Source organism: Spea bombifrons, chromosome 4, assembly GCF_027358695.1.
Source record: "Spea bombifrons isolate aSpeBom1 chromosome 4, aSpeBom1.2.pri, whole genome shotgun sequence".
NCBI lineage: Eukaryota > Metazoa > Chordata > Amphibia > Anura > Pelobatidae > Spea > Spea bombifrons.
The window spans coordinates 69,781,459-69,805,058 of NC_071090.1; the positions used below are offsets into that span (position 1 = coordinate 69,781,459).

The 23,600-nt window shown below is 39.7% G+C and overlaps 1 protein-coding gene across 1 annotated transcript; it reads left to right on the forward strand.

Annotated features, from left to right (window-relative positions):
* Positions 1 to 220: 220 nt before the first annotated feature.
* UBE2H (ubiquitin conjugating enzyme E2 H) lies at positions 221 to 22,261 on the forward strand. The gene is made up of 7 exons (XM_053462024.1): positions 221 to 575; positions 10,013 to 10,089; positions 17,367 to 17,441; positions 19,306 to 19,345; positions 19,833 to 19,885; positions 20,278 to 20,406; positions 20,768 to 22,261. The coding sequence occupies exons 1-7, from the start codon at positions 523 to 525 to the stop codon at positions 20,890 to 20,892; spliced, it is 552 nt and encodes a 183-aa protein (XP_053317999.1). The 5' UTR covers positions 221 to 522; the 3' UTR covers positions 20,893 to 22,261.
* Positions 22,262 to 23,600: the final 1,339 nt, after the last annotated feature.

Sequence of the window (23,600 nt, forward strand, 5' to 3'; positions counted from 1 at the left end):
AAGTCTTTGCTGTATGTCGAAAGAGGCCATCTTTAAAACGGGCGTGCCATTTGCTTAGGTCTTTCTCGGCGAATACTTAAAAAGCTTAAGCAAGGTAGGCAGGTCTGGGTTGCTCACAGAGAGGCTTGAAACGCACGTACATCGCTCCGCCTCTCGCGGTGCGGATTTCGCCCCTCCCCCTTTGTTTTTAAGTCTTCCTCCGCGACCGGCGCGTCACTAGTGGTGAGGTCACGTGACCGTGGCGTTAGGAGTCGGTTGTATGACTGTTTATTTATCCTAGGGGAGTCCCTCGTAAGCTGTGAAGGCGACGGTATCATCACCGGATTCCTGGGGCTGTTGTGGGGGATAACAGCCAGCGAGTCCTGTCCCCCAAACCGCAAATATAAACAACCACCGAGAGCGGCCCCGCTGTCTGACAGGGCCCTGGGGAGGGAGGCCATTCTCCCGTCTTATCGTCTTGTCACTTGCCATCAGCCCTGTGCTTTCAGTGGAAAGGGACACCCCGGGAGGGGAGAAGAAATCATGTCATCTCCCAGCCCGGGCAAGAGGCGAATGGACACTGATGTGGTCAAACTGTATCCTTCTCAGGGGCAAATATATGGTGGTTATGGGGCAAGAAAATAATGGTCGACCGAGGTTGCTGTGAAGTGATCGGTATGACGATTGTCATTTATGCCACGGTGGGTTGGATTGTGGCAGGTTCTGCCGTGGATAGTGGGGTGGGATTCGTTGTTTTTTGTTTTTCTGATTTAAAAAAGTCTGCTGTCTGTGTACCCTGCTCTACAGCGAATCAACGTATACGGTATCTAACTTTTGGATCGAGCCGTATGTACCAATGTATGTAAAGACATGTCTCCAAGTATGCAGGTATTGTGTCTGGTAATCTACGGTGTATACGTTACTGTCCGGATTGTACTGCGTGTACGCGGCGCTTGGACGATCGCATGCTTGTATGTTGTGTGTGTGTTTACATGTGTCATGTAAGCGTGAATAGTCATGCACACACAAGTGGCTGCTGTAGCCTTGGCGATCTGAGCCTTCGGGGTGGCAGGACACGAAGGCCTCACTGGGAGGGAGGGGGGCTGAAGAGGGTTAGACAACGAAGCCTAAGTTGTTTGTGTACCCGATTCATTTCATATACTCTTCCTGGGCAGTAGAGTTGTGGTTTAACGTCATAGCTATACTTCCTGAGTGCAGTATGTAGAATGTCCCTGCTGTTAACCCACTGTCTTCCGTGTGCTTTATTCCTGATCTTTAGGTTTCTCTTTAAGCTGCTGCCTGTTCATGCAGCTATTTTTAGGCTGTTTTTTGGTCTGTGATTGTAATGTTTGTTACTTGGGTTGTTGTCTTGGTGCTTTCTATTTGCCTCTAGGAAACTATTGAGTAATCTTGCTTTATAGACATAATCAGGATTATCCATATTTCTTCTGTCTTCAGATGTGTCTTTTTTGTTGTTGTAAAACTGTAGATACAAGGCTCAGATCTTTGGGTTTTATGCTATACTGGTGTTTACTGGTGTGTGTGTTGCTATATGTTGGATTGCAGCATAAAAACAGCTGAATATCCACTTAAATATTAAATATTGTAGCCATAATTGACGTCTGGGTGCTCGATTAATACAGAAATGATAAGCATTGATGCTTCTTTGTTCAGTTCCACCTACAGACTGTACGGTTTCTGAACTCGCCAGTGTATTCCATGAATAACTCTAATCCTACTGGTTTTATCAGCTCTGCATTGCAGGCCTTTCTGTGCTGATGGTCCTGTGTTTGTCGAATACCGAATTCAAGGGGGCCGGAATGAAATGTGTGCATTTGTTAGAACACCCTTTAGATGTGAATTAATATAGTTTGATGACCAAAACAATGTTAGACGTTGTAGTAAAACCCCTGTTGTGTTGCATAATTTGGGGAAACAAAGTCTAAATCCCCTTTTGGTGCTTAACCTGTATGGTTTTGCGAGTCCTTTTGCACACTAAAGGGTTAATATTTCAACCTATCTTTTCATGCCCTGTCAGCTGGAGAGGGGGCTGTTTGGCTCCACTGGTGTTATAGGGGTTGTGCGGGGAGGGCTTTGTAAAAAGTTGTCCTCTATGGTTGTTGTGCTTCTCCACCCCCCTTTTACGCCCTTGGTTTTACCCTACAAGTCTAACATACTAACCCCTGACTGAATCCCTGGGTGTATTTGTAGGGCAGGACACTAGATGTTTGTCTTGGGCCTGGAAAATGAAGTCATTGGGTTTGTGGGGAAGGAGGAGGTGGAGGGTTGTGTACTCCCCTGGAGTAGGGGCCCTGTCCCTCCTGGTTTCTTATGTACTATCTAGGGTCAGGAGAGAGAACTGTGCGTGTTCCTCTCACCTAGTGTTGCTGCCATCTTGACCGTACAGGGAAACTGACTCATTTAAACTACTCTGGGCCAGAAGGGCGAGCTGCATGTTATCCTCCATGCAAGGGTTAAGCACAGGCAATTGTTTCTTCTGAATGAGAGAGTGTTAACCTTTGTTTTCTTTGAGGGAGATCAAGTCTCTGCTTAACATCGAGGTGGACATGTTTAGGGCTTAGTAATGACAACCAGCCTGCAGAAATTCTGACTCACCCCGACCCCCCTTCCCAACCAAACCCTATTTGTATACCTCTCACCTCTAGAGTGCCTTCAGTTATAAATATGGTTTTAGTCATGTCCGTTATGGAACTATTCCAGGCCCTTGTGGGTTTATTTTATGCGATTGAAACGATTACACGCATAGACTAACTTTTTTTTAAAAATAAACTTTCTAAGGAAGTTTTAAAAAGGCAAGGAGGGGACGCGCCTTTTTAATGCATGTTTAAATACCTGAAAGCATCCCCCACTTAGAGGGGGGGATCCCAACACCCCTCCTCCTCCCGTGTTTGCTGTAACTTCATATTAAACTGTTGCATATTACTAGAGGCAAGCAGGAGTGCTTAGCTGCTTGTTTTGTCAGCTTTCCTGGCATGTGATTGGCTGCCCTGTTACTACCCGGAAGCGGGGAGAGGGCTGGGTTGAAGCGAACAGCTGATCAAGTGACAAAGGAACGTGTTTTATATACACAGGCTGCCTGGCCTGGCAGGATGCATGGGCTTTACGTCTAGCGCGGTTGTGTTTTGTCTCTCCTTTTGTTTTAGAATTGCTCAAAATCCAAGCTTAAGGATCAGGATTAACCCTTAGTGTATTCAATATATAGAATACAAGGAGAGCTAAATTAGGAATAAACATGGGGCGAAAGCCTATCCGTATTACGGGCATTACGTGTAACCTGGATGTCTAATATATTATGGCTCTCGGGCAGGAAATAGCATTAGCTAAGGAGTTTGCAGTTTTTATTCTGGGTTATTTTAGTTTCATGCTTTGTTTCTTTTATGATGCCAGCCATTTGATTTGCATTATAACCTTTTTTTATGTGTGCAAATGTACAAATTGGGAATGGTTGAAGACATGTCTCTCTCACCAGCTGGATGTTTTGTTCCTGTAGAAATCATAACACTTTAAATTGTATTACTACACTTTGATAGTGGCAGTGACGCCTAAGGTATTATTCTTCCATGGAAACACCAAAATAAGCGCTGTTTCTGGCACTTGAGACCCTGGGGGTTTTGTGGATGCAGCCTTTGTGTTGCTTGTTCATATTTAAAGGGACACTCCAATGTCCCATGCATCTTCAACAATGAAAAATACATATTAATTTACAAGTGTTTTTATAGATGTAATATAATGGCGCTATATAAAACAATATATATTATTGTATATAACAAAAATTAATGTGTATCAAGGTTCTTTTGGAAACGTTCCAGATCGGCAATGCAAGCTCTCCCAAAGGTTGTCCTGTTTTTCATGTCACTCATTGCCTACCAAGCAGCCAATCCCATTCTTTAAAATCCTAATTGCACTCAGTCCCTGACAGTATGGGTACAGAATGACATCATTACTATCATGTGACCTGACTTGGTCTTGTGTACAGAAGTTTGGAATGCACTGGCTGGTCATCTTTTTTTATTTATTTATAAATATATAACCGGTCCTGTTCTAGGTTTTTTATGCCAACCCAGTGTATTTTAAACTTATGTTTGTCAGCTATTTTTCCAAATTGATATTTTGATAACCACTATTAAGCCGTTAAAGACCTTGACCTACATGGAAATGAGCCACGATTACTAGCATGTCATTCAAATGTCACAGCCTTTTGGTGTTGTGTACGACTGTATACAGATAAACATCTGGGCAGCAAGCTCGGAAGGAGGGAGACCGTTTACAGATATCTGACGTCAACTCTAAAACCACGAGTGGCTATATTTGTATATAGTATGTATTTATGTGTAAATACAAAGTAGCTGCCATCCGGTAACATAAAGCTTCGACCATTGTATAGCACCTTAAACAGCTGCAAGCATCAAAGACCAGTCCTTTCTTAAAATAGAGATTTGGTTGTCACCGATGTTACAAGCGAGCACCATGCCTCATTTACTTTTATATAGCTTGACCCCATTGGCTGTATAGTTCTATGTGGTTGTGTGAGTCCATAGACTTGGGCATCTTCAGTAAGGGGTTCTTTAACACCTTAAAGTGACATTAAGCAATTTTAACCCTTAATTAAACTATTCAGCCAACCTTACTTATATGAAGAGTATGTTTTGCACAGTCACCTTTTGGGTGAAACATTTTTTTATTGCTTATCTTGCCACCAATCACTTCCAGCTGTCTGGTCCCTCCCTGACATTATGAGTGCTGTCCGTGTCTATAACACGCTGTCACAACCTCATCATAAGTATCCAAGATCCAACAATGCATTTGGGGACCGTCTGCGCCTGAGAGAGGCAGCAGAAAACCATCAGCAGTAAGTTACACTGTTTGTTTGTTTTTGGTTTTGTTTACTCAAATGCGGAAGATGACGGTTGTGCAAACCCTACTTTTCATGTAAGTAAAGTAAGTATACATCTTCATAAGGGTTAAAAGTAAAGTTTTCATATGTTTTCTGTACAAAGCCTTCAAGTCTTTGAACAATTACCAGTTACAGTACAGTACTGTCCTTTACCAAGGGAGTGAGAAATAAAATTCTTAGGACATGAGCTTTTCACAGATTATTGTGGATGTTTACTGGCAGCACATTCTGCTATGAGTTCTAGCAAATATATTGATTCGCTGGCAATGATATATTTGGGGGGGGGGTCTATTCTCCCCTAACCTTTAATTTTCAGTTAGTATTTACACACGTCCAATTTTCACTGACTTTAATATGTTCTCTAGACTCTCTTCTGTTTTCTGACGGAAGTCATCTCAAGTCTTCTTGATATATTGTGTTGGTTAATGAAAATCCTTGGTCCCACTCAAACTGGAAGCTTTGCCATAAATTAATCACTGCAACACATGGCTAGTGCCAAGGTACTATATAACATATAATGGCCATCATATACAATCTGTTTAATGTAACATAAAGTAAGCTCCTGTAGCCAGACTACTTCTATACAGATCATTCTACTGGTGTATTTTTACAACAACGTTATGTGATGTATGTATGTTTAAATAAAAAAAAAAAAATATATATATATATATATATATATTTTTTTTTTTTTATTTAAACATACATACATCATACATACATCATACATCATACATACAGTCCATAGACTCGGACGTCTTCAGTAAGGGGTTCTTTAACACCGTACATACATCATACATCATACATACAGTCCATAGACTCGGACGTCTTCAGTAAGGGGTTCTTTAACACCGTAAAGTGACAACCACAATTCTCATATATATATATATATATATATATATATATATATATATATATATATATATATATATATATATATATATTTTTTTTTTTTTTTATTTAAACATACATACATCACATAACGTTGTTGTAAAAATACACCAGTAGAATGATCTGTATAGAAGTAGTCTGGCTACAGGAGCTTACTTTATGTTACATTAAACAGATTGTATATGATGGCCATTATATGTTATATAGTACCTATATATATATATATATATATATATATATATATATATATATATATATGAGAATTGTGGTTGTATAAGCATATGGTAAAAAGGCAAAAATGCTTCCGTTTTTATGGAGAAATATGTATCCATAGTAATGAAGGTTAACACAGATATACTTAAATAAACCATAGATGTAGTTTACTTCAACAACAATTAGTTTACCTTTTTTGAACCTTTTTAATGTCCTCTACGCAATTTCAACTAGTAATAGATCTTGTATTGCAATACTTTTTTTAGCCACTAAGTAGCTACAAATAACTCTTCTGGGAAAAGTGTTTATATAAACTGAACCTTCTTACCGAAATAGGATAACCAAAAATGCCCAATGGCAGAATGACATTTGTTGTCAAGCTGGTTCTTCAGTATCACAATCTCACAAAGTTTCACAGCCTTGCGTGCAGACTGTCTTGGTTTTTTTTTTGTTTTATAAGGATTAAGCCATTAAGGGACAGTGATTTCCTTCCCGTTCATGTTTTTGTCAGGAGAATCAAGGTTTTCATTAGAAACCACTAATATTATAACTTTTGCTTAGGATTCATTACATGATAAATACCAAGCTTTATGTTCATCAACATCCTAGGGGTACAGCAATATTTCTGATGTGTAGGTTTTTTTTCACATTTTGTTGGGCAAAAGCCCACTAACACACAATTTTTTTTGGAATGTGGACAGCAAATGTATTTTTTTTTCTCATCACCTATTGGGAAGGTATGATATATGCTGTATGTGCTCAGTTCTAAAACAAGGTTTTATCTTCGTTCTTTTGCACGCTTTGCCTTCTCTGACTGCTTGGCCCTGTGGCTCTGCTCTTTGCTGAAGTACTCAAGGAGCCGTTCTTTTTCTCAGTTAGCTTGCAATATTCTGGTGTCTTAGAGTACTTCTGCAAAAGGATGGAGGCGTTTGCGCACCACGGGGACAGCACCTCTGCTGACTGGAAGAACAAGGGAGAGGCCGTCCCTGTGGTGTGCTGAGGCTCTCCCCTTTTGCGCAAATACCTGGATAACGGACCTGATAATGGGGAGAAGTGGATGAACAAGAGGCAAGAAAAGAAGCAGCTGATTTGTGGAAAATTGGACCGGTCATGGACCTGCAGAGAAGGTAGAGAGAGAGAGAGTGAGATAGTGAGAATCGTTTTCTTTCTGTCATTACTCTCATCAGATAGCAGTGTGACTTGAGGTTCTCTTGTGATATTTGTAGACCCTGGGGATCTCTTGTCATCAGGCACCCCTGTGGATTTCTTAGCAAAAAAAAAGCTATTTTTATCACCGTGATAGTGTGATGGCTGGGGCCTATTCATCAGAGATGCCAAGAAGAGTCTCACTTCTGCTGACAAAATACAAACAGCGTTCTTCAGACAGGAACAATAAACCTTAAAACATATTCTGCGTTCATTAATCCTGAAAGACTATGCCATGCCTCCCAACTGTCCTACTTGATGTGGGACAGCCCCTATTTTGCCACCATATCCCATTCTAGCGAGCTCTGCCTCTGTTCTGCTTTTCCTGGAGGAGGTGGGGCTCAAGGCAGCAGGATTCAGGACCACAATCCCATGATCCTGCTTTTATTTCCCAACACCTGGGACACTGGAGAATGCATTCTGCATAGACACTTTGTCCCCCGGTGTCCCAATTCGCCAGGGGTGAAGGTTGGGATGTATGCTATTTTGAGGATAGCAAGAAAGGGACCAAGGTAGGGGGTGGAGGACAGAATGTATAACTATACAATTCCTAAGTTGATTTTTTTCCCCACCCTCCTGGTGTATGTATATACACCCTCATTCATACTTGCATACTAACCTCCAGCCTGCCTTGTGTGCTGCTACAACAGGGGCACTTAATGCCACATTACGCAACCCCACTGCACTCCCATAGATGGATAGTCCTGTTTGAAGAATTTACACCGGCCAGGTCTCCTGTTGGCCCCTGGGTCAGCATGCCTCTAAGGTACCTTTATTTTAGTCATCCGTGACTGAGGCAAACCCTCAGGAGATACTTCTAGTAATGTAGTTTTCTGTTACAATATAGTTGTGTTAACTACCATACAAACTTTCTCTTGAGAACCGTGTTTTCTCATAGTTGGCTAGTATCTTGTGTGTACGCAGAATCAGGATCTGGTTACGTTCAGCCGAAATCTATATGGTGCAGTTTCTATATTTATTGCAGGGCATGGCAATCTTGGGTATCAACTTCCTCTACAGCCCTTTTTGTAACTAATAACAAGCACCTGTTCTTGGATAGTGTAGCCGATGTGGCCTTGGAACTGCTAATCGTGATGGTTACATCTTCTGTAGCCACTGTAGTTGCGACGGCTAAATTGTTGCTCTGTAATCTGTGCTAAAGTGTTTTTTTTTTTTTGTTTTAATTTTTCAAGTGTTAAAAAAAAACACTCAAACATTAATCAGTCCTTGGTCTTGTCGTACACTTAAGATGTACATTTAAGATTAAGCCATATGCCTATTCCATGCATGTTTAAATTCCCTCTTTGGATTAGCCTGTACCACTTCTGGTGGGAAGCTGTTCCATTTATCTGCCACTCTTTTTATCTAGTAGATTGGGCTCCCTAACAGAGCACGCGCCCTGGCTGCTTATACTCGCCGTGGTAAACACAGTGGCTAATTGTTAATTACCCAGCTGGGACACCCTGATTAATGAACGTCTGTGAATGAACGGACTTCATTAGCATTGCCGTAAAGAATCGGCTCACTGTATTTTATTTAATTTATTTTTTTACGTTATATCCACAGTTTTTGTTCACTAACAAACTTTGTTACTGATGACTAGTGATGTTTGGCTTCCTGTTATAACCTGACTTCAAGCCCCAAAAGTACATAAGGGTTAAAGTCCCATCATGTTGATGCTTTATTTTTAGCTGCTGACCTGTGTCTTACGGCAGAAAATAAAAGCTGTTGTGTAGTGACAGCCGAGCACATTCCAGGAACTAATCTTGTTTTTGGGAAGAGCCCCGTGTCTGCAGCGGCACATTCTGTGCTTGGCTTCGTGTTCACTGTTGATGCACATTTCTAATACACTTATTTAGAAGATGAAGCGCAGGTTTATGCCTTATGCCAGACCGTTTCCAGCCAATTTCCCTCAATGCTGTTTAACCTTCTGCTCCAAATATGACTTTTTTTGGCAATGGCTGAGTAAACGCTTCCGTAACATTGTAGTGAGCTCATTTTGTGGTGTGCCTCATAAATACAATATCTAAAATATTTAATCTTCTGTAAATGTAAGCATATTTAAAAGATTGAATATATTGCTTATATTGTCATTGATTAATCGTTTTTCTTTATATTATGGCGTTGGGTATTCTCGACATGTTAATGCTGATATACTGGTTGGTAATCTGGTATCGCTTCACTATACCACTATAAATGGTAAATGAAATATATAGTACATAGTGGTTTTCCAACGCCCCACTATATGTTTAGGTTTCTACGATATTACTGCATGAGAGCAGGTGGACTAAACAGCTGAGCTTTGCTAAGGTATGTCTATAAAGGAAGGAGCCTGATGGTAATACAAGTGCGTTCTTCAGAAAGCCTCTTTCCAATATTAGACTTCACTTTTTTATTGCCTTGAAAATTACGTTTTATCTATTTTATTCTAATGTTCTCTCTCAGATCTACACATATTAAGCGTTCTAAATCTTAAGATATCTGTGTGTGTGTGTGTGTGTGTGTGTGTTTGTCTATATATAAATACAAATCTGTTTTTTACTACTCATGTGTGGATCACATTTGAGGCATACTGTGTATACTTTAAGACCTTTAGCCATTAGGTTATGGATCTGTGTTCTCGCATGACCTCTACATTCGGGTTTTGAGTCTGTTCTGAAATAAGCACTGGTTGATCGGTCAGTGCAGAAGTCTGACATTATGTCTTGCAGTGATGTGACTGGTAATGCCAGCGGGATGGGTGCTCTTGATATATTGAGTACTTTTTTTTTTTCCCTTTTCTTTCAACTGTTCCTTAACATGCTCTTCCAGTATTGAAAGTAAACACGAAGTTACAATCTTAGGTGGACTCAATGAATTTATAGTGAAGTTTTATGGACCACAAGGAAGTAAGTAAAAAAAACAAAAAAAAAAAAAAACCAAAAACACCAAAAAATGTTTTTTTTTTTTCTCTCATCTCTTGCCATTGTTCACTCTGTTCTATTTTGTTTTGGTAAATGTGTGTATAATGTATAAAAATAATACATTCTCATTGCAGTTTGGGAATGGATACAAAGATGAATTGCTGTGGCAATTGGCATTTAACGTGGATAAATGCAAAGTAATGCACCTGGGGCATAAAAACCCAAGGGCAGAGTATAGACTATTTGGTACTGTCCTAACCTCAACGTGTGAGGAAAGGGATTTAGGGGTAATTATTTCTGAGGATTTAAAGGTAGGCAGACAATGTAGTAGAGCAGCGGGTAATGCTAGCAGAATGCTTGGTTGTATAGGGAGAGGTATTAGCAGTAGGAAGAGGGAAGTGCTCATGCCGCTGTACAGATCACTGGTGAGACCTCACTTGGAGTATTGTGTACAGTACTGGAGACCATATCTCCAGAAGGATATAGATTTGTTGGAGAAAGTGCAGAGAAGGGCTACTAAAATGGTGTATGGATTACAAAATAAACCCTACCAGGACAGGTTAAAGGATCTTAACCTATATAGCCTGGAAAAAAGACGGGACAGGGGGGATATGATAGAAACACTTAAAGTAAAGGAAGAAAGTTTATTTAAAAGAAGAAATAAAACCGCAACAAGAGGACACAAGCATAAACTAGAGGGGCAAAGGTTTAATGGTAACATCAGAAAATATTACTTTACGGAAAGGGTAGTGGACGCATGGAATAGCCTCCCAGTGGAAGTGGTAGATGTTAATACAGTAAAGTCATTTAAGCAAGCATGGGATAGGCATAATGCCAAGCTAGATATAGGATAAGGGCAAGTACTAAAGGAGAGTACTCAGAGGTTGGGCAGACTGGATGGTAGGGCTGCAACAACTAATCGATAAAATCGATAATAATCGATAATGAAATTCGTTGGCAACGAATTTCATTATCGATTAGTTGAATCGATTATTATCGATTATAAAATGAGGGTTTTTTCAGAGCAAACGCTCTGAAAAATCCCCCTCATTATATAATCCGTTTAGTCTGACTCACCGTCTCACAGCAGCAGCTCCTACTTACTCCCCCTCCCTGTAATCACTGTGACAACTGGCCCCGCCCCTTCCTTCTCCAGGCCAGAACCACATGGCTGTGACACTCATCTAACTGTAAGTATATATATATGTGTATATATATATATATATATATATGTGTGTGTATATATATTTATATATATATATGTGTATATATATATATATATATATATATGTGTGTGTATATATATTTATATATGTGTATATATATATATATATATATATATATATGTGTGTGTATATATATTTATATATATATATATATATATATGTATATATATGTGTGTGTGTGTATATATATATATATATATATATATATATATATGTATGTAATATATATATATATATATATTTGGGCTACTGAAAGTTAGGGGAGGTGGGGGTTAATTTAGGGGCAGTTATGGTTAGTGGGGTGTTTAGGGTTAATTTAGGGGCAGTTATGGTTAATTGGGTGTTTAGGGTTAATTTAGGGGCAGTTATGTTAATAGGGTGTTTAGGGTTAATTTAGGAGCAGCTGTGGTTAATGGGGTGTTTGGGGTTAATTTGAGGCAGTTGTGGTTAATGGTGTGTTTAGGGTTAATTTAGGGGATGCTGTGGTTGATGGGGTCTTTAGGGTTAATTTAGGGGATGCTGTGGTTAAGGGGGTGTTAAGGGTTAATTTAGGGGCAGTTATGGTTAATGGGGAGTTTTGGGTTAATTTAGGGGAATCTAAATCCTGGGGGCAGTGAAGTGACATATCTGGGGGTATAAGGCATATACAGTATATAAGGCATATGTGGGGAGGGCAGTGTGGCATGTCTGGGGAGGACGGAGTGGTGTATCAGGGTGTATAAGGCATATCTGGGGGTAGAGTGGCATATCTGGGGGTAGAAAAGTGGCATGTCTGGGAGGCAGGGTGGCATGTCTGGGGAGGATGGAGTGGGGTATCAGGGGATATAAGGCGTATCAGGCACAGTGGCAGATGTGGGAGGCAGCGTGGAGTGGCAGATGTGGGAGGCAGCGTGGAGTGGCAGATGTGGGAGGCAGCGTGGCATATATGGGAGGCATTGTGGAGTGGCAGATGTGGGAGGCAGCATGGCGTGGCATATGTGGGGAGGGCAGGGTGGCATGTCTGGGGAGGATGGAGTGGTGTTTCAGGGGGTATAAGGCGTATCAGGCACAGTGGCATGTGGGGGGTAGAGTGGAGTGGCAGACGTGGGAGGCAGCGTGGCGTGGCAGATGTGGGAGGCAGCGTGGAGTGGCATATGTGGGAGGCAGCGTGGAGTGGCATATGTGGGAGGCAGCGTGGAGTGGCAGATGTGGGAGGCAGCGTGGTGTGGTATATGTGGGAGGCAGCGTGGAGTGCTGTGGTAGGCAGCGTGGCATATGTGGGGGGGCAGCATGGTATGTCTGGGAGGCAGCGTAGCAAGCCTGGGCTCAAATGTGCATATATTGGGGGGCTGGTTGGGAAATAAAGACAAGAAATGTATTATCAAAGTTTTTTTATTCTGCTGTTTGTATTTAACATCATTTGTTTAGTAAATTATTTTAAATAAATGAAAAATGTACATTCATTTTTTTTATCCGATTAATCGATTAATCGAAAAAATAATCGGCCAACTAATCGATTATTAAAATAATCGTTAGTTGCAGCCCTACTGGATGGGCCTTCTGGCTCTTATCTGCCGTCACTTTCTATGTTTCTATGTTTCTATGAAAGCCAAGGTGTTTAAACATGTCTCAAGTTCCATCAAAACATAACTTCCATATAACTTCCATCAATGTATTTTGTTCACGCTTATGTCTAATTTGCACAAACATGAGGAAAATGATCCCATATATGTGTGTATATATATATATATATATATATATATGTGTATATATATATATCCATCCTGGTTTCATAAGTACACTAGTGTATTATAGATATTTACATGGCAAATGCTACCTATCCAGGATATATTGACTTCATGTAGATTTAGCAGTAACCCAGTATCCTGATATTTAGACACACATTTTTAAAAAAAAATACATGCATTATTTTATTATACACTTTTAGTGGGGACTTCTGAGAGGTGAAATATCACTTTTGCCATGTCAAAAAGATGTCAAAAGCAGTCTAAATACAAGCAAGATCCCTAAAACAGCTATGTCAGTAGAGGCAAATAAAAATACGTCCGTTTTTACATTTCTGCAATGATTTTCCGATGGTTTAAGCTATCAAAGTATGGTCTCCCTGTTAATAATCAAACTTTGTAAATATTGGCAGACTGAAAAAGAACAAATATGAGGACTTACAATCATGTGAAAAAGTACTTGCCCCTTCCTGCTATTCACTTATGAAATGAGAAAACACAATATATGTATTTGTGAGGCTCAGAAGCCGTTCTTAATTTGTTACCGCTTGTTTGGGCTACTTCCACCGCTGCTGTGTTTTATAATACATGAAGAACGAAGGTAATTCAAATACGACTTCTAGATGATATTGGTGGTCACTACAAGTGTATGCAAATTATATATGTGATCAACTGTCCAAATTATTCTAATAGTTCATTACATTTTGAGTTTCTACTCATTTACTTGAGGCTTGCTCTAGGTTCTCCAAGCGGCCATTTTTAGATGGTGTTTGCGGTGGCCTCCATTTTAAAGTATAGGACACACATCAGCCATTATATGCATGAGTGAGCGTATATATCCAGGCACGTGACGTACTTTCCTCTAGTCGGCTCCATTGCTGGTTCATAAATGCTGCTGGCAGTGTTCAGACCCCCGTGTGCATGCATAACAAGCGATCACATTTATTTCCTGACGCTTATTGGCTGCTTCATTGGCAAAATCAGCTGGCCATTGAGTAGGCAGGCAGCCATAGCCCCCCAGCTCAAGAAAGTGTTAATGTTTTATTTTAAAGACTACATATTAAAGTACTCTGTGAACATTCTTCTGTAATGTCATGTCAGGGGCATTCAACTGTCCCTTTAAGTCAGCAGTGCTGGAAGTACCCTGAAAAAATAAACAGATTCTCACCTTAGCAGGCTATATTCTAAACGTGTGACCATGGACATGTCCTCTCCTATCTGGACCATGCCCTGTTTAATGTTGGCCTATTGTGTAAACATCTGTCAATATACAGCGTGTACTCAAAAACCACCCTCTGTGAAGTCAAGGGCTCTCCAAGTTATTAGTTCCACAGGGATGCTGGCCCATAATGATTCCTGTACTTGTCAATATTGTAGTGGATCTTTTTATTCTCTGTAGCTCATTCCATTGTAGTGCACAGATGCTTATTAATTTCTATCTCATGAATGAACAAGCCTCTCTAATAATATCGATGCACTGACCTTCTACGGAATAGCTTCTGTGCCATCAGGACCTTGCAGCATGAGTCATTAGTTCGCTGGGACCTTTGTCAGTAGATGTATGTCCCTGCTGTTAAGAAGGGGTGCATTGGATTAGCATCCTGGCAACATCCAGCCTCCAGCTACGCGAAGCTCTTTTTTTCTGGGGGGGGGGGCTGGTCTACTGATGATAGTGGGCGCTCTGGCTGGTGTTGCTTTCTAGGCCAACCCGCACATTGAAAAAATGAGTGGTAGGCGGGGAGTGCAGTGTCCCTTAACGTCACTCACGATCCAGATATTCTCCATGGTGACCCAAAGATCCAAGAATGCTGATTAGCAGTGATGTTCATATGTGTCCATATTTACTTGTGGCTTCGCTCTACTGGCCTTCAGTACTGGATTTAGTACTAATTTTATAAAGCGCAATCAGGCGAAACCGCTCGTACCCCATAGACGCTCTCTTCCAAAGTAAAAGTTCATAGTGTCGTTTATCAGCCACTGGTCAATTTGAATCACCAGTCTGCCCTCATGCAGTCTTATTCTGCCGCTCCGCTCAATGGGTGAAAGGAACATGAGTAGCGCAGTAGATGGCAAGAGCTTAGATCTACAAGAATCTTTTGATATCTTGTCCTATCAGCATGAAACTGTGTGTGTGTGTCTCTGTATACCATTGCAAGGATGTTGTTCGAATGGTGGCCTATCCTTAAAACACACAGGAAACTAACAAGTTTCAAAAACCCAGCAGCGTTACAGTTGCACTCAAATCAATGTGCCGAACACCTATCGTTCAAAAGCCTTTATACAATTCAGGGCTTAAAAATGGATTACTAGGTAGTTGGCCTTCTCCAGCTTAGCAGAAAGGCACGAGCAGATGTGTAGAGTAGTGGGGTTTATGTAAATAAAGTGTGTTAGACTGATCCCTAAAAATGTCTATTTTGAGTACATTTTGCAGCTTCCACTGGTCTTAATTTCTTTGCTTTACTAGGGCCTTTGGCCTTTCTAGGTTGTCATTTTCTTCTGCAGAAGGCGCTAACCTTCCTCCGATCCTTGGTTAAGTTCTATGTTCAGGGTAGCTTTGTCTGTTCTCTGCAGATTTTAAATCCAGATTTAAGGTCTAGACTACTTGTGCTGGGAGGCCGCTCTACTTGTCAACCGGCCTCACAATGATGTCTTACGTTACTTCAGTTCTTGCCCTGTAATTTCAGGCTGTGACCTCTTATCCTCACAATTCTCCCCTGTAATTGTTACTCATGGGTTTCCTAAAGAAATGATTTGCGTAGTAGTGGCTTTTCCTCAGATGGGCAGTGTTTGATGTGTTGTACGCGTGGTATAAGCTTACTCTTTTATTCTTCTAGATAGGCTTTCAAAAGTAAGGCTTGATGAATCAATTTTGATGAGGTTGCCGCTTTGATTTTGTCATGGCTGTCCAACTGAAGGCCAATGGAATATGTATGGCTCCCAGTTGTCTTTTTTTTTTTTTTTTTTTTTTTTAATCTATGGCCTCAAACCAGCCTTAACCACTGCAAACTTTTAGAGGACCACCTCTTTGTTTTGCCATAACTTTTTCAATGTTAAAACTTACAGCCCACTCCATAAGAAATGTAAACATCAATCAAACCGCAAGCCTGGCTCTCCTCAAACAGCTCTCTATAAACAGACAAATGATCATTATTTATAAAGAACCTCTGCCATAAAAGCAGACCCTGTACGGTTATAAACAGATGGCCGTGACAATGTCCCATGATCATCAAAATGTAACAAACCTATTCAAGTTATACTACTGACTTTTCCTAGACTACTCCTGCCTATGGTTTTAACCCCTTTTAACCTGCCTCTATTTTAACCCCTTTATGACAGTATACTTTGTACCCTAAAGGGTAGAGCTCTTATGCAGTTATGATTTCCCCTTTAATGTGTCACATACCCAGCCATATACAATGTGTGTGTACTTTTTTACTTCCCTTCAATGGGTTATAGGCATAGTTAAATGTTTAGTATGAGAAGTATATTAAAAAAAACAAACGATTCCCATTCTCTGTAGCATTCATTTTCTGCCCCCACCCAAGATTTTTGTTTAGCGCAGGTCATGCGCAGCTGTAGAAAAATCCACAGAAATGCCCCCCACAAGCAATGCCCGCATGCAACTCCGATCTAGTATGGACGACAACTGCAGGGGTAAATGATACATAATTAGCAGTTCTGTGGTACATCATAGTACATATAATATAAGGCAAGGTTTGAATTATTGATGTAAACTACTTCCCCTCCGCACTCTCCTCCTAGACCCTTTTCTATACAGTAGTGTAAATCTGAGAGAATCTCCCACTTTTTTAATTTCTTCTGTGGTGCGGATGCTTACTGCCAGTTATGTATGGGTTTTTGTGTTTATTTTAGTTTAAAATGTTTTCACTTTTTTAACCCATTTTTCTGTAGGACGTAGTTTCATCTCAGTGGTAATGCTGAGCTTTTCTACTTATAGTTCTGCAAAAGCAGTTAGTGTTCGAGTTACTTTGTAGGTCCATAAGTTGTTATATCAGAAATCATGCTAAATGGAGAACTTCCATGAATTGTAAGTAAGAATGCAACTGGATTGTTTTAAAAGGGGAGATCATAACCATGAAAAAATATCCAGGAACGAGGCGCAGATCTGTGTGCTCCAATAGTGATCCATGTGCACCCAGTACATTCAACTCATACGGTTCACTTGGCATTAGCTAGAAATTGTATCTGAGGTATGTTGAACTGTAGTAATGGAGAAAAATGTTTCATTTTTCATTTCGGTTTTGCTTTTGTCTTTGTGTATACTAATACTCTATCCCATTCTCTGTTTCAGCACCATATGAAGGTGGCGTGTGGAAAGTTCGAGTGGACCTTCCTGACAAATATCCTTTCAAATCCCCTTCCATAGGTATGAGAATTTACTTCTTGGGTTGATAGCTGAACTCTGATGAATGAGGTGATTTGCCACGTGATGCCACTGTGAGCAATACCCCTCAGCAAATGTATCCAATATAGGCGATTGTAGGTCCATGTAGATTTGATGCGAAGCCCGTGTGTATTGTAGTGTAGGTACAATGGTGTTGTATGATAAAGGAAACCTGTAGCTACGCTAAGCTGCCAGATTCATTACAGTGTAAATTAATCATTGTCAGGGATCTAAGTTTTTTTTTATTTTAATGTAAAAGGATAGTCTGTCTCATTGAATACATGGGGTTTTACAGGCAAGGCCTCTGTGTATAACTTGTATGTATATGTGTGTGTGTATATAATATATATACTCTGTGTATAAGTCTTGCATGTTCAAACTCAACATCTGATAAAGGTAAGGAGGAAGTGCTGTTCCAGAGCCGAGGTGAAGAGAAAGGCGATAAGTTGTAGGGTAGATAATTAGATAATGCTGTTTCTGTTGCAACTCAGCTTCCTCTGCCTATAATAGCCCCTTCATTTTAAACTAAATATCTCTGTAGCAATAAATCTAATGTGAGACAAAAAGCCCCAAACTATGGGTTGTAATACATTTGTGATATGAAAAGCTGCGACAGCAACGGTTCCCATTTAAAGTGTTAGGGATTGGGCAATCTCACTTATGACTAGTAGCCATGATTCTATCTGTTTTGTTTTGTTGGAAATGTTAATTACTGTCCATTGTCGCGTATTTTCTAAAGAGAAAATAGACAGCGTTTGAGATTTTTGTGCAAAGCCATCGTTTGTAACACCGGCCAAATTAGTATCGACTGTATCTTTAACCAAATCCAGTCCATACTGATTTCCTACCATCTTAATGAGCTAAGTTTTTTAAAGCAGCTTTACAATGGTTATCAATTAAATCTCATTGCTTCACCAACCATGCTTCATTGCAGAGAAACCTTGATATAGGCATTTATGTAATTTCTGGTATTAACTGGATCAGTATAATGAGTTCTATGGACAGAGATGCGAGTAATACACGGCTCCACACAACTGATCATCTTTTAGTGTTGTGTACGACGGACTCACGTGGTGCCACGGTTTGAATGATCAGCTCAAGGGCTATTCTTAGTAAATCTATAACACAATCTGGATAAGGAGAAGTCTGAAGATAAATGTGCGAAGGGAAAGATATAGCGAGAAAGTGAATGTTTTGGCTTTGAGTGATATGAAGCAGAACTTCTTAGGAGCTGTGTTTTGGGCACATTATTCTCCCATGGATGCCGGGCCGGTTTTGTATTAGTTGGGTAATAACTTTAAGCGATTTAGTTTGCCTGCTGTGTCGGTAGCACTGTTGACGAGGAGATTCCCTGTAGCTGCCAAACACCGGAGATGTTTTACTCCGTAGTCATTTCATGGCTCTGCAGGGACATACTACATCGCTGGTCGTTGCCAAATGAGTTATAAGATTTGTATTTTGTTTCCACTTGGAATATATTTGCAAAAACATAGAATCATCTGTTCTAATGGCATATAGTATAATACTATAATGGCAAACTAACAGCAGGATAGTTGTTCATGTATTATTTTTGGGTATCACTCCATCATCATGTAGAGACATTAAAGAACAGTCTACCATATTTGCTTATATTAAGTGTGTATATATAGTTGTATATGAAATAAAATTGTGTGAGGACACACAAAATGCTTTATTTTTTTTTTTATGTATTTAACATTTTTTTTGCTCCCTGGATAATCTAGGTGTGTTCATGCCTGCCGTTCTATTATAGCTTGTCTTCTCAGGCATTGGAACAGCGTGTTGTAATCCTTTATATTAATTTGATACTTCTCTGCTCTTTCCTAAGGATTCATGAACAAAATTTTTCATCCAAATATTGATGAAGCGTAAGTTACCGCTTTTTAAACCACATTTTGTATTAAATTCTTCTGCCAGCCAATCTGCTCTTTTTTAACAACTTTGCCAATTGTATGACCGAATACAATAATGCCTTGTTATCATTCTTACATTTTGCGCAATCATGCTCCCCTTCATCTTTTAAGTGTAATGCTAGCTTGTAAACCTTTTGTACGGGTAGAACACAGTACTATAAAACTAGCTTACGTGTATGTATTTGTGTTGGAACCTATTGAGGAAGGAAAACAGCTGATCTCATTTTAACAAGGCATATTAATATTAACAGACTGTTTCCTGGTTGCAACCAAGTAGTTGCATATTTTTTAAACCATGCAGCATTGCAGCATTTGGGTACCTATATGTTGTACCTCCTTCAATTATTGGGTATTTTTGTTACTTCAGTATACACTGTTATTTTGAATATGACACACTGTACTTGAAAGTACGTTATATATATTTTTGGTTGTTTTTCCATAGGTCAGGTACTGTGTGTCTAGATGTCATCAATCAAACCTGGACAGCCCTTTATGGTGAGTGCTCGCTCTCCTGCAGATAAACTAGATGTAGTGATGCTTTTAAGTGTATGATTGTAAAACACTACAGGACAAAATGTTGGATGGGTTCAATCTGGTAATATATCCCCAGTGCGCTTTTGTGTATAAGGAACCAGCGGCGCTGCCTCTTTGGAGCCAGCAATTAACATCTCAGAGTTTGTTACATACATTGTTATATGTGCTGTATTATGTAGGGTCTCCACAGTCTGGCCCTTCAGTAGGCATAGTCACATTAATGAAACTAAATGCATCCACTCATGGTTTAGTGCTTGAACACATCTGTATACTTTGTAATTGCTTACTCATTTTCATTGCTTTTTTCCTGCACTTAAAACTGCCATTAACAATTGTTTGCTCTTTCCCTCCAGATCTTACCAATATATTTGAATCCTTTCTGCCTCAGTTGCTGGCCTACCCCAACCCAATAGATCCACTTAATGGAGATGCAGCCGCAATGTATCTCCATCGACCAGAAGAATACAAACAAAAAATTAAAGGTGAGCCTTCCTAGGTGGAATGTATGTGCTTCTTGTTTTTTCAGGTTTCTAAGGGTAAGTGAGAGCCATTAAAGTTACACTAATGTAATTGATAGCCAGGCGTACTCAGAACTTCCATGATCAATTACTTAATGGTGCGCAAAATGCCAGAACACGTTCTAATTTCTGCCCGTTTAAGTTCTGAACCCATTGTAAATTATTACAGGTTATGATGCTGTTGTACGAATAAACTGTGTAAAAAGCACCAAAATGTTAATATAATTCTATTTTCTCAATAGAAAAACCCAGAATGTTTGTTTTTGTATGTGAAACGGTGTGCTTACATGTTCCATAACAATATGGTTTCTCTTACAAACTTTAGAATACATCCAGAAATATGCAACAGAAGAGGCGCTGAAAGAACAGGAGGAACGTACAGGAGACAGCTCATCTGAAAGCTCCATGTCTGACTTCTCTGAAGATGAAGCCCAAGACATGGAGTTGTAGTAAAAACAATCTGCTTTTTGGAAGCGAAAAAAAAGACTTATTTCCTAACCACGAGAAGCAGACTATAATATTCATATTTAAACAAAGCAATTTTTTTTATTACTAAACAATGTTTTTATGAATAATAGCATTGGTATATCATCACCCTTTAGGTCTTTATTTTCCCAGTCATTTCTCAACCCAATGTGCATAGCGTATCCCACATTCCATTTTGGTAGCTGTGTGCATGAGTTCAGCAGTCAAACATTGTGTGCTACTTGAACTCTGTCTAAGGAATAAAAACAAAAAACAAAAAAAATATATAAAACCCCACAAAAAAAAAAACAACCAACAAATAACAATCCTGGCTGCTGTGATGCGTAGTTTTTCAAGTAGTGTCGTCATTTTATGAGCATTCTGACAAGTGGAGCACGCCTCGGACTCTATGATGGAACTTTGCATTCTTCAAAGCTAACTGTCGAACTTTGAGGCGTACTATATTAAAAGAACAAGCCTTTAGATTCTGAAAATAACTTCAAAAGAATGTGTTATTTTGTGGGTCACCCTTTGTTGTTTTTTTTTTTTTTCTCCCCAGGCTCTCACGTTAAATTGAAACGCTGACAATGAGAGCGGCAGGACTTGATAAATGCCTCTAGAATTTTAAGTACCTATAATTTTTTTTATTTTTTTTTTTCCTCCCCCTTTTTTAAAATTGTGGAACCATCTCCCCTTTTTAGGCCAAGACGGGAAGATGTTTAGACCACTTGTGTACTGGTGCCATCATGGAGGAAGTCGAATGTTTGGAGCTGGGGGTGGGCTAGACTTGACTGGTGTTAAAGCGACACATAGGCATTTTTCCCCCTTTTAGAAAAAAAAAAAAGGGTGGTGAATTGTATGACTTAATTTACTTTGAAATATAGAGACTGCTACAAATGTGCGTCTGTTTATTCCATTCTCTTTCAGAGTATTCACATTGCCTCAATCTGTTGAAATCTGCTTCGTTTACCTTGATGTGTATTACTCTGGCCAAAAGTTTTGGTTTGGTTTTTTTGTTTTTTGTGAATGCGGTAGGGTTTTTATGGTCCCTACCGTTACTTGTTCTAGAAACGAATTAAGTGCGATAGCCTGAAACATATAGGTAAAAAGGTTACCTATCTTATTGGGACTGCATTTGCAAATGATCTTGGTTTCTAATAGTACAACTACATGGATATATCTTAGATTTTTATGTATAAAGGACTCTCCCATCAGAGTATGTTGCATTGTACAACAATTTTGAACTTGTATTAAATTGGGAAAATATTTCCCAGCACACTAGATCATGGGTAGAACTAAAGTTTTACTGTAAATATTAAAAACTGCTACAAAATATGCTAGTCCATGCTCTTAAGTGGATGCCACGGTGTATTTTATTTGTGAACGTTCCATGTTAACATGGAAAAGGTAAAATACCATCCTTACTAACTATGTTTGTACTAGAAACCCAGAGTATGTATGCGCCATAAAAGCAGCCATCTTTACGATCTGCAGTCTTTGGACACGTTGAGTTTTCTCTCATCTTAAGTTGCAGGTGCAGCCATTGTATTGTGTGGTGAAGGAGTGAGCTTTCAAATTGGAAACTGATTAAGCTACTCTACTTTTTCTAACTTTTACCTTTAGATTTAAGTGTTTTTTCTTTTCTTTTCTTTTAGACCACAAATCTCCAGAACACTTTTTTGATGTACAAAAGCACAAGTTATAGATAGTTTTAATTAATGTATTTAGATAAGCCAAATCTTTTTATAATGGTTCTTAAGTATGCCATTTGCTTCACTGGCATTGTGCTTACTCTGCTAAATACAACTCTTCACAACTAGAGCGTTATGAACATATTTTCTGTACTTTTTAAATCCCCAGTGCATGACAAAAAATGTTTCTTGTACTATTTTGCCATATTTGAGACATCAAGGGTGTAGAGCCTCCTTAACTACCAAAAAAGTTTAATAATTTGAGTGCATTTTTTTGGATAAGAATTATGTAAAACCTGGAATTTAACTTTTAGGAACATTTTTTAAACTGCTGGTTTCCCCTTAAGCCAGTGGTGTCACACCTGTGGCCCTCCAGCTGCTGCAGGACAACATCTCCCATAATGCTCTTTCAGCTAAGGGGCTGGCTGAAGAGGATGGGAGTTGTAGTCCTGCAGCAGCTGGAGGGCCACGGGTTGGAGGCTGTGCCCTAAGCTATTTGGGATAATAGCTTAACGGAGGAACGCTGGCCATGTAATTGGTCTCCAGCAAGAAGCAGTCCTGTACGTCTTTCAACTGGGCTGAGAAGAGTATTCCAATGCAGCATTCACTGAGAGATTGCGCAAAATAGCCGAACGTTGAATGAAAAAGCCTTTACGATGCGGAGAGGCATGTGTGATGTCAGATCTGGAAGATGCAAATCCTTGCTTAATATGAGCATCAAATAAAATACAATAGTGGCTGAATGACTATTCAATCATGGTTCCCTCTCAGATGTTCCCATGCCATGTTTTGTTGTGCTGTTTGGGTGAAAGCTGCTGTCCTGCTCACAGATAATTAAAGTGGATGCTTTGTGGTAATATCAGTGAAATGACGCGGCCCTCAACGGTTTGCGCGGCTCGAGTTAAGATCCTGCCTACTAAAACAATGCTTGTCGAATCCAGGAAGCAACAAATTGGGCTGACAGCGGAAGTTCAATGAAGCCTTTTACTGAGCGAAGAGGGG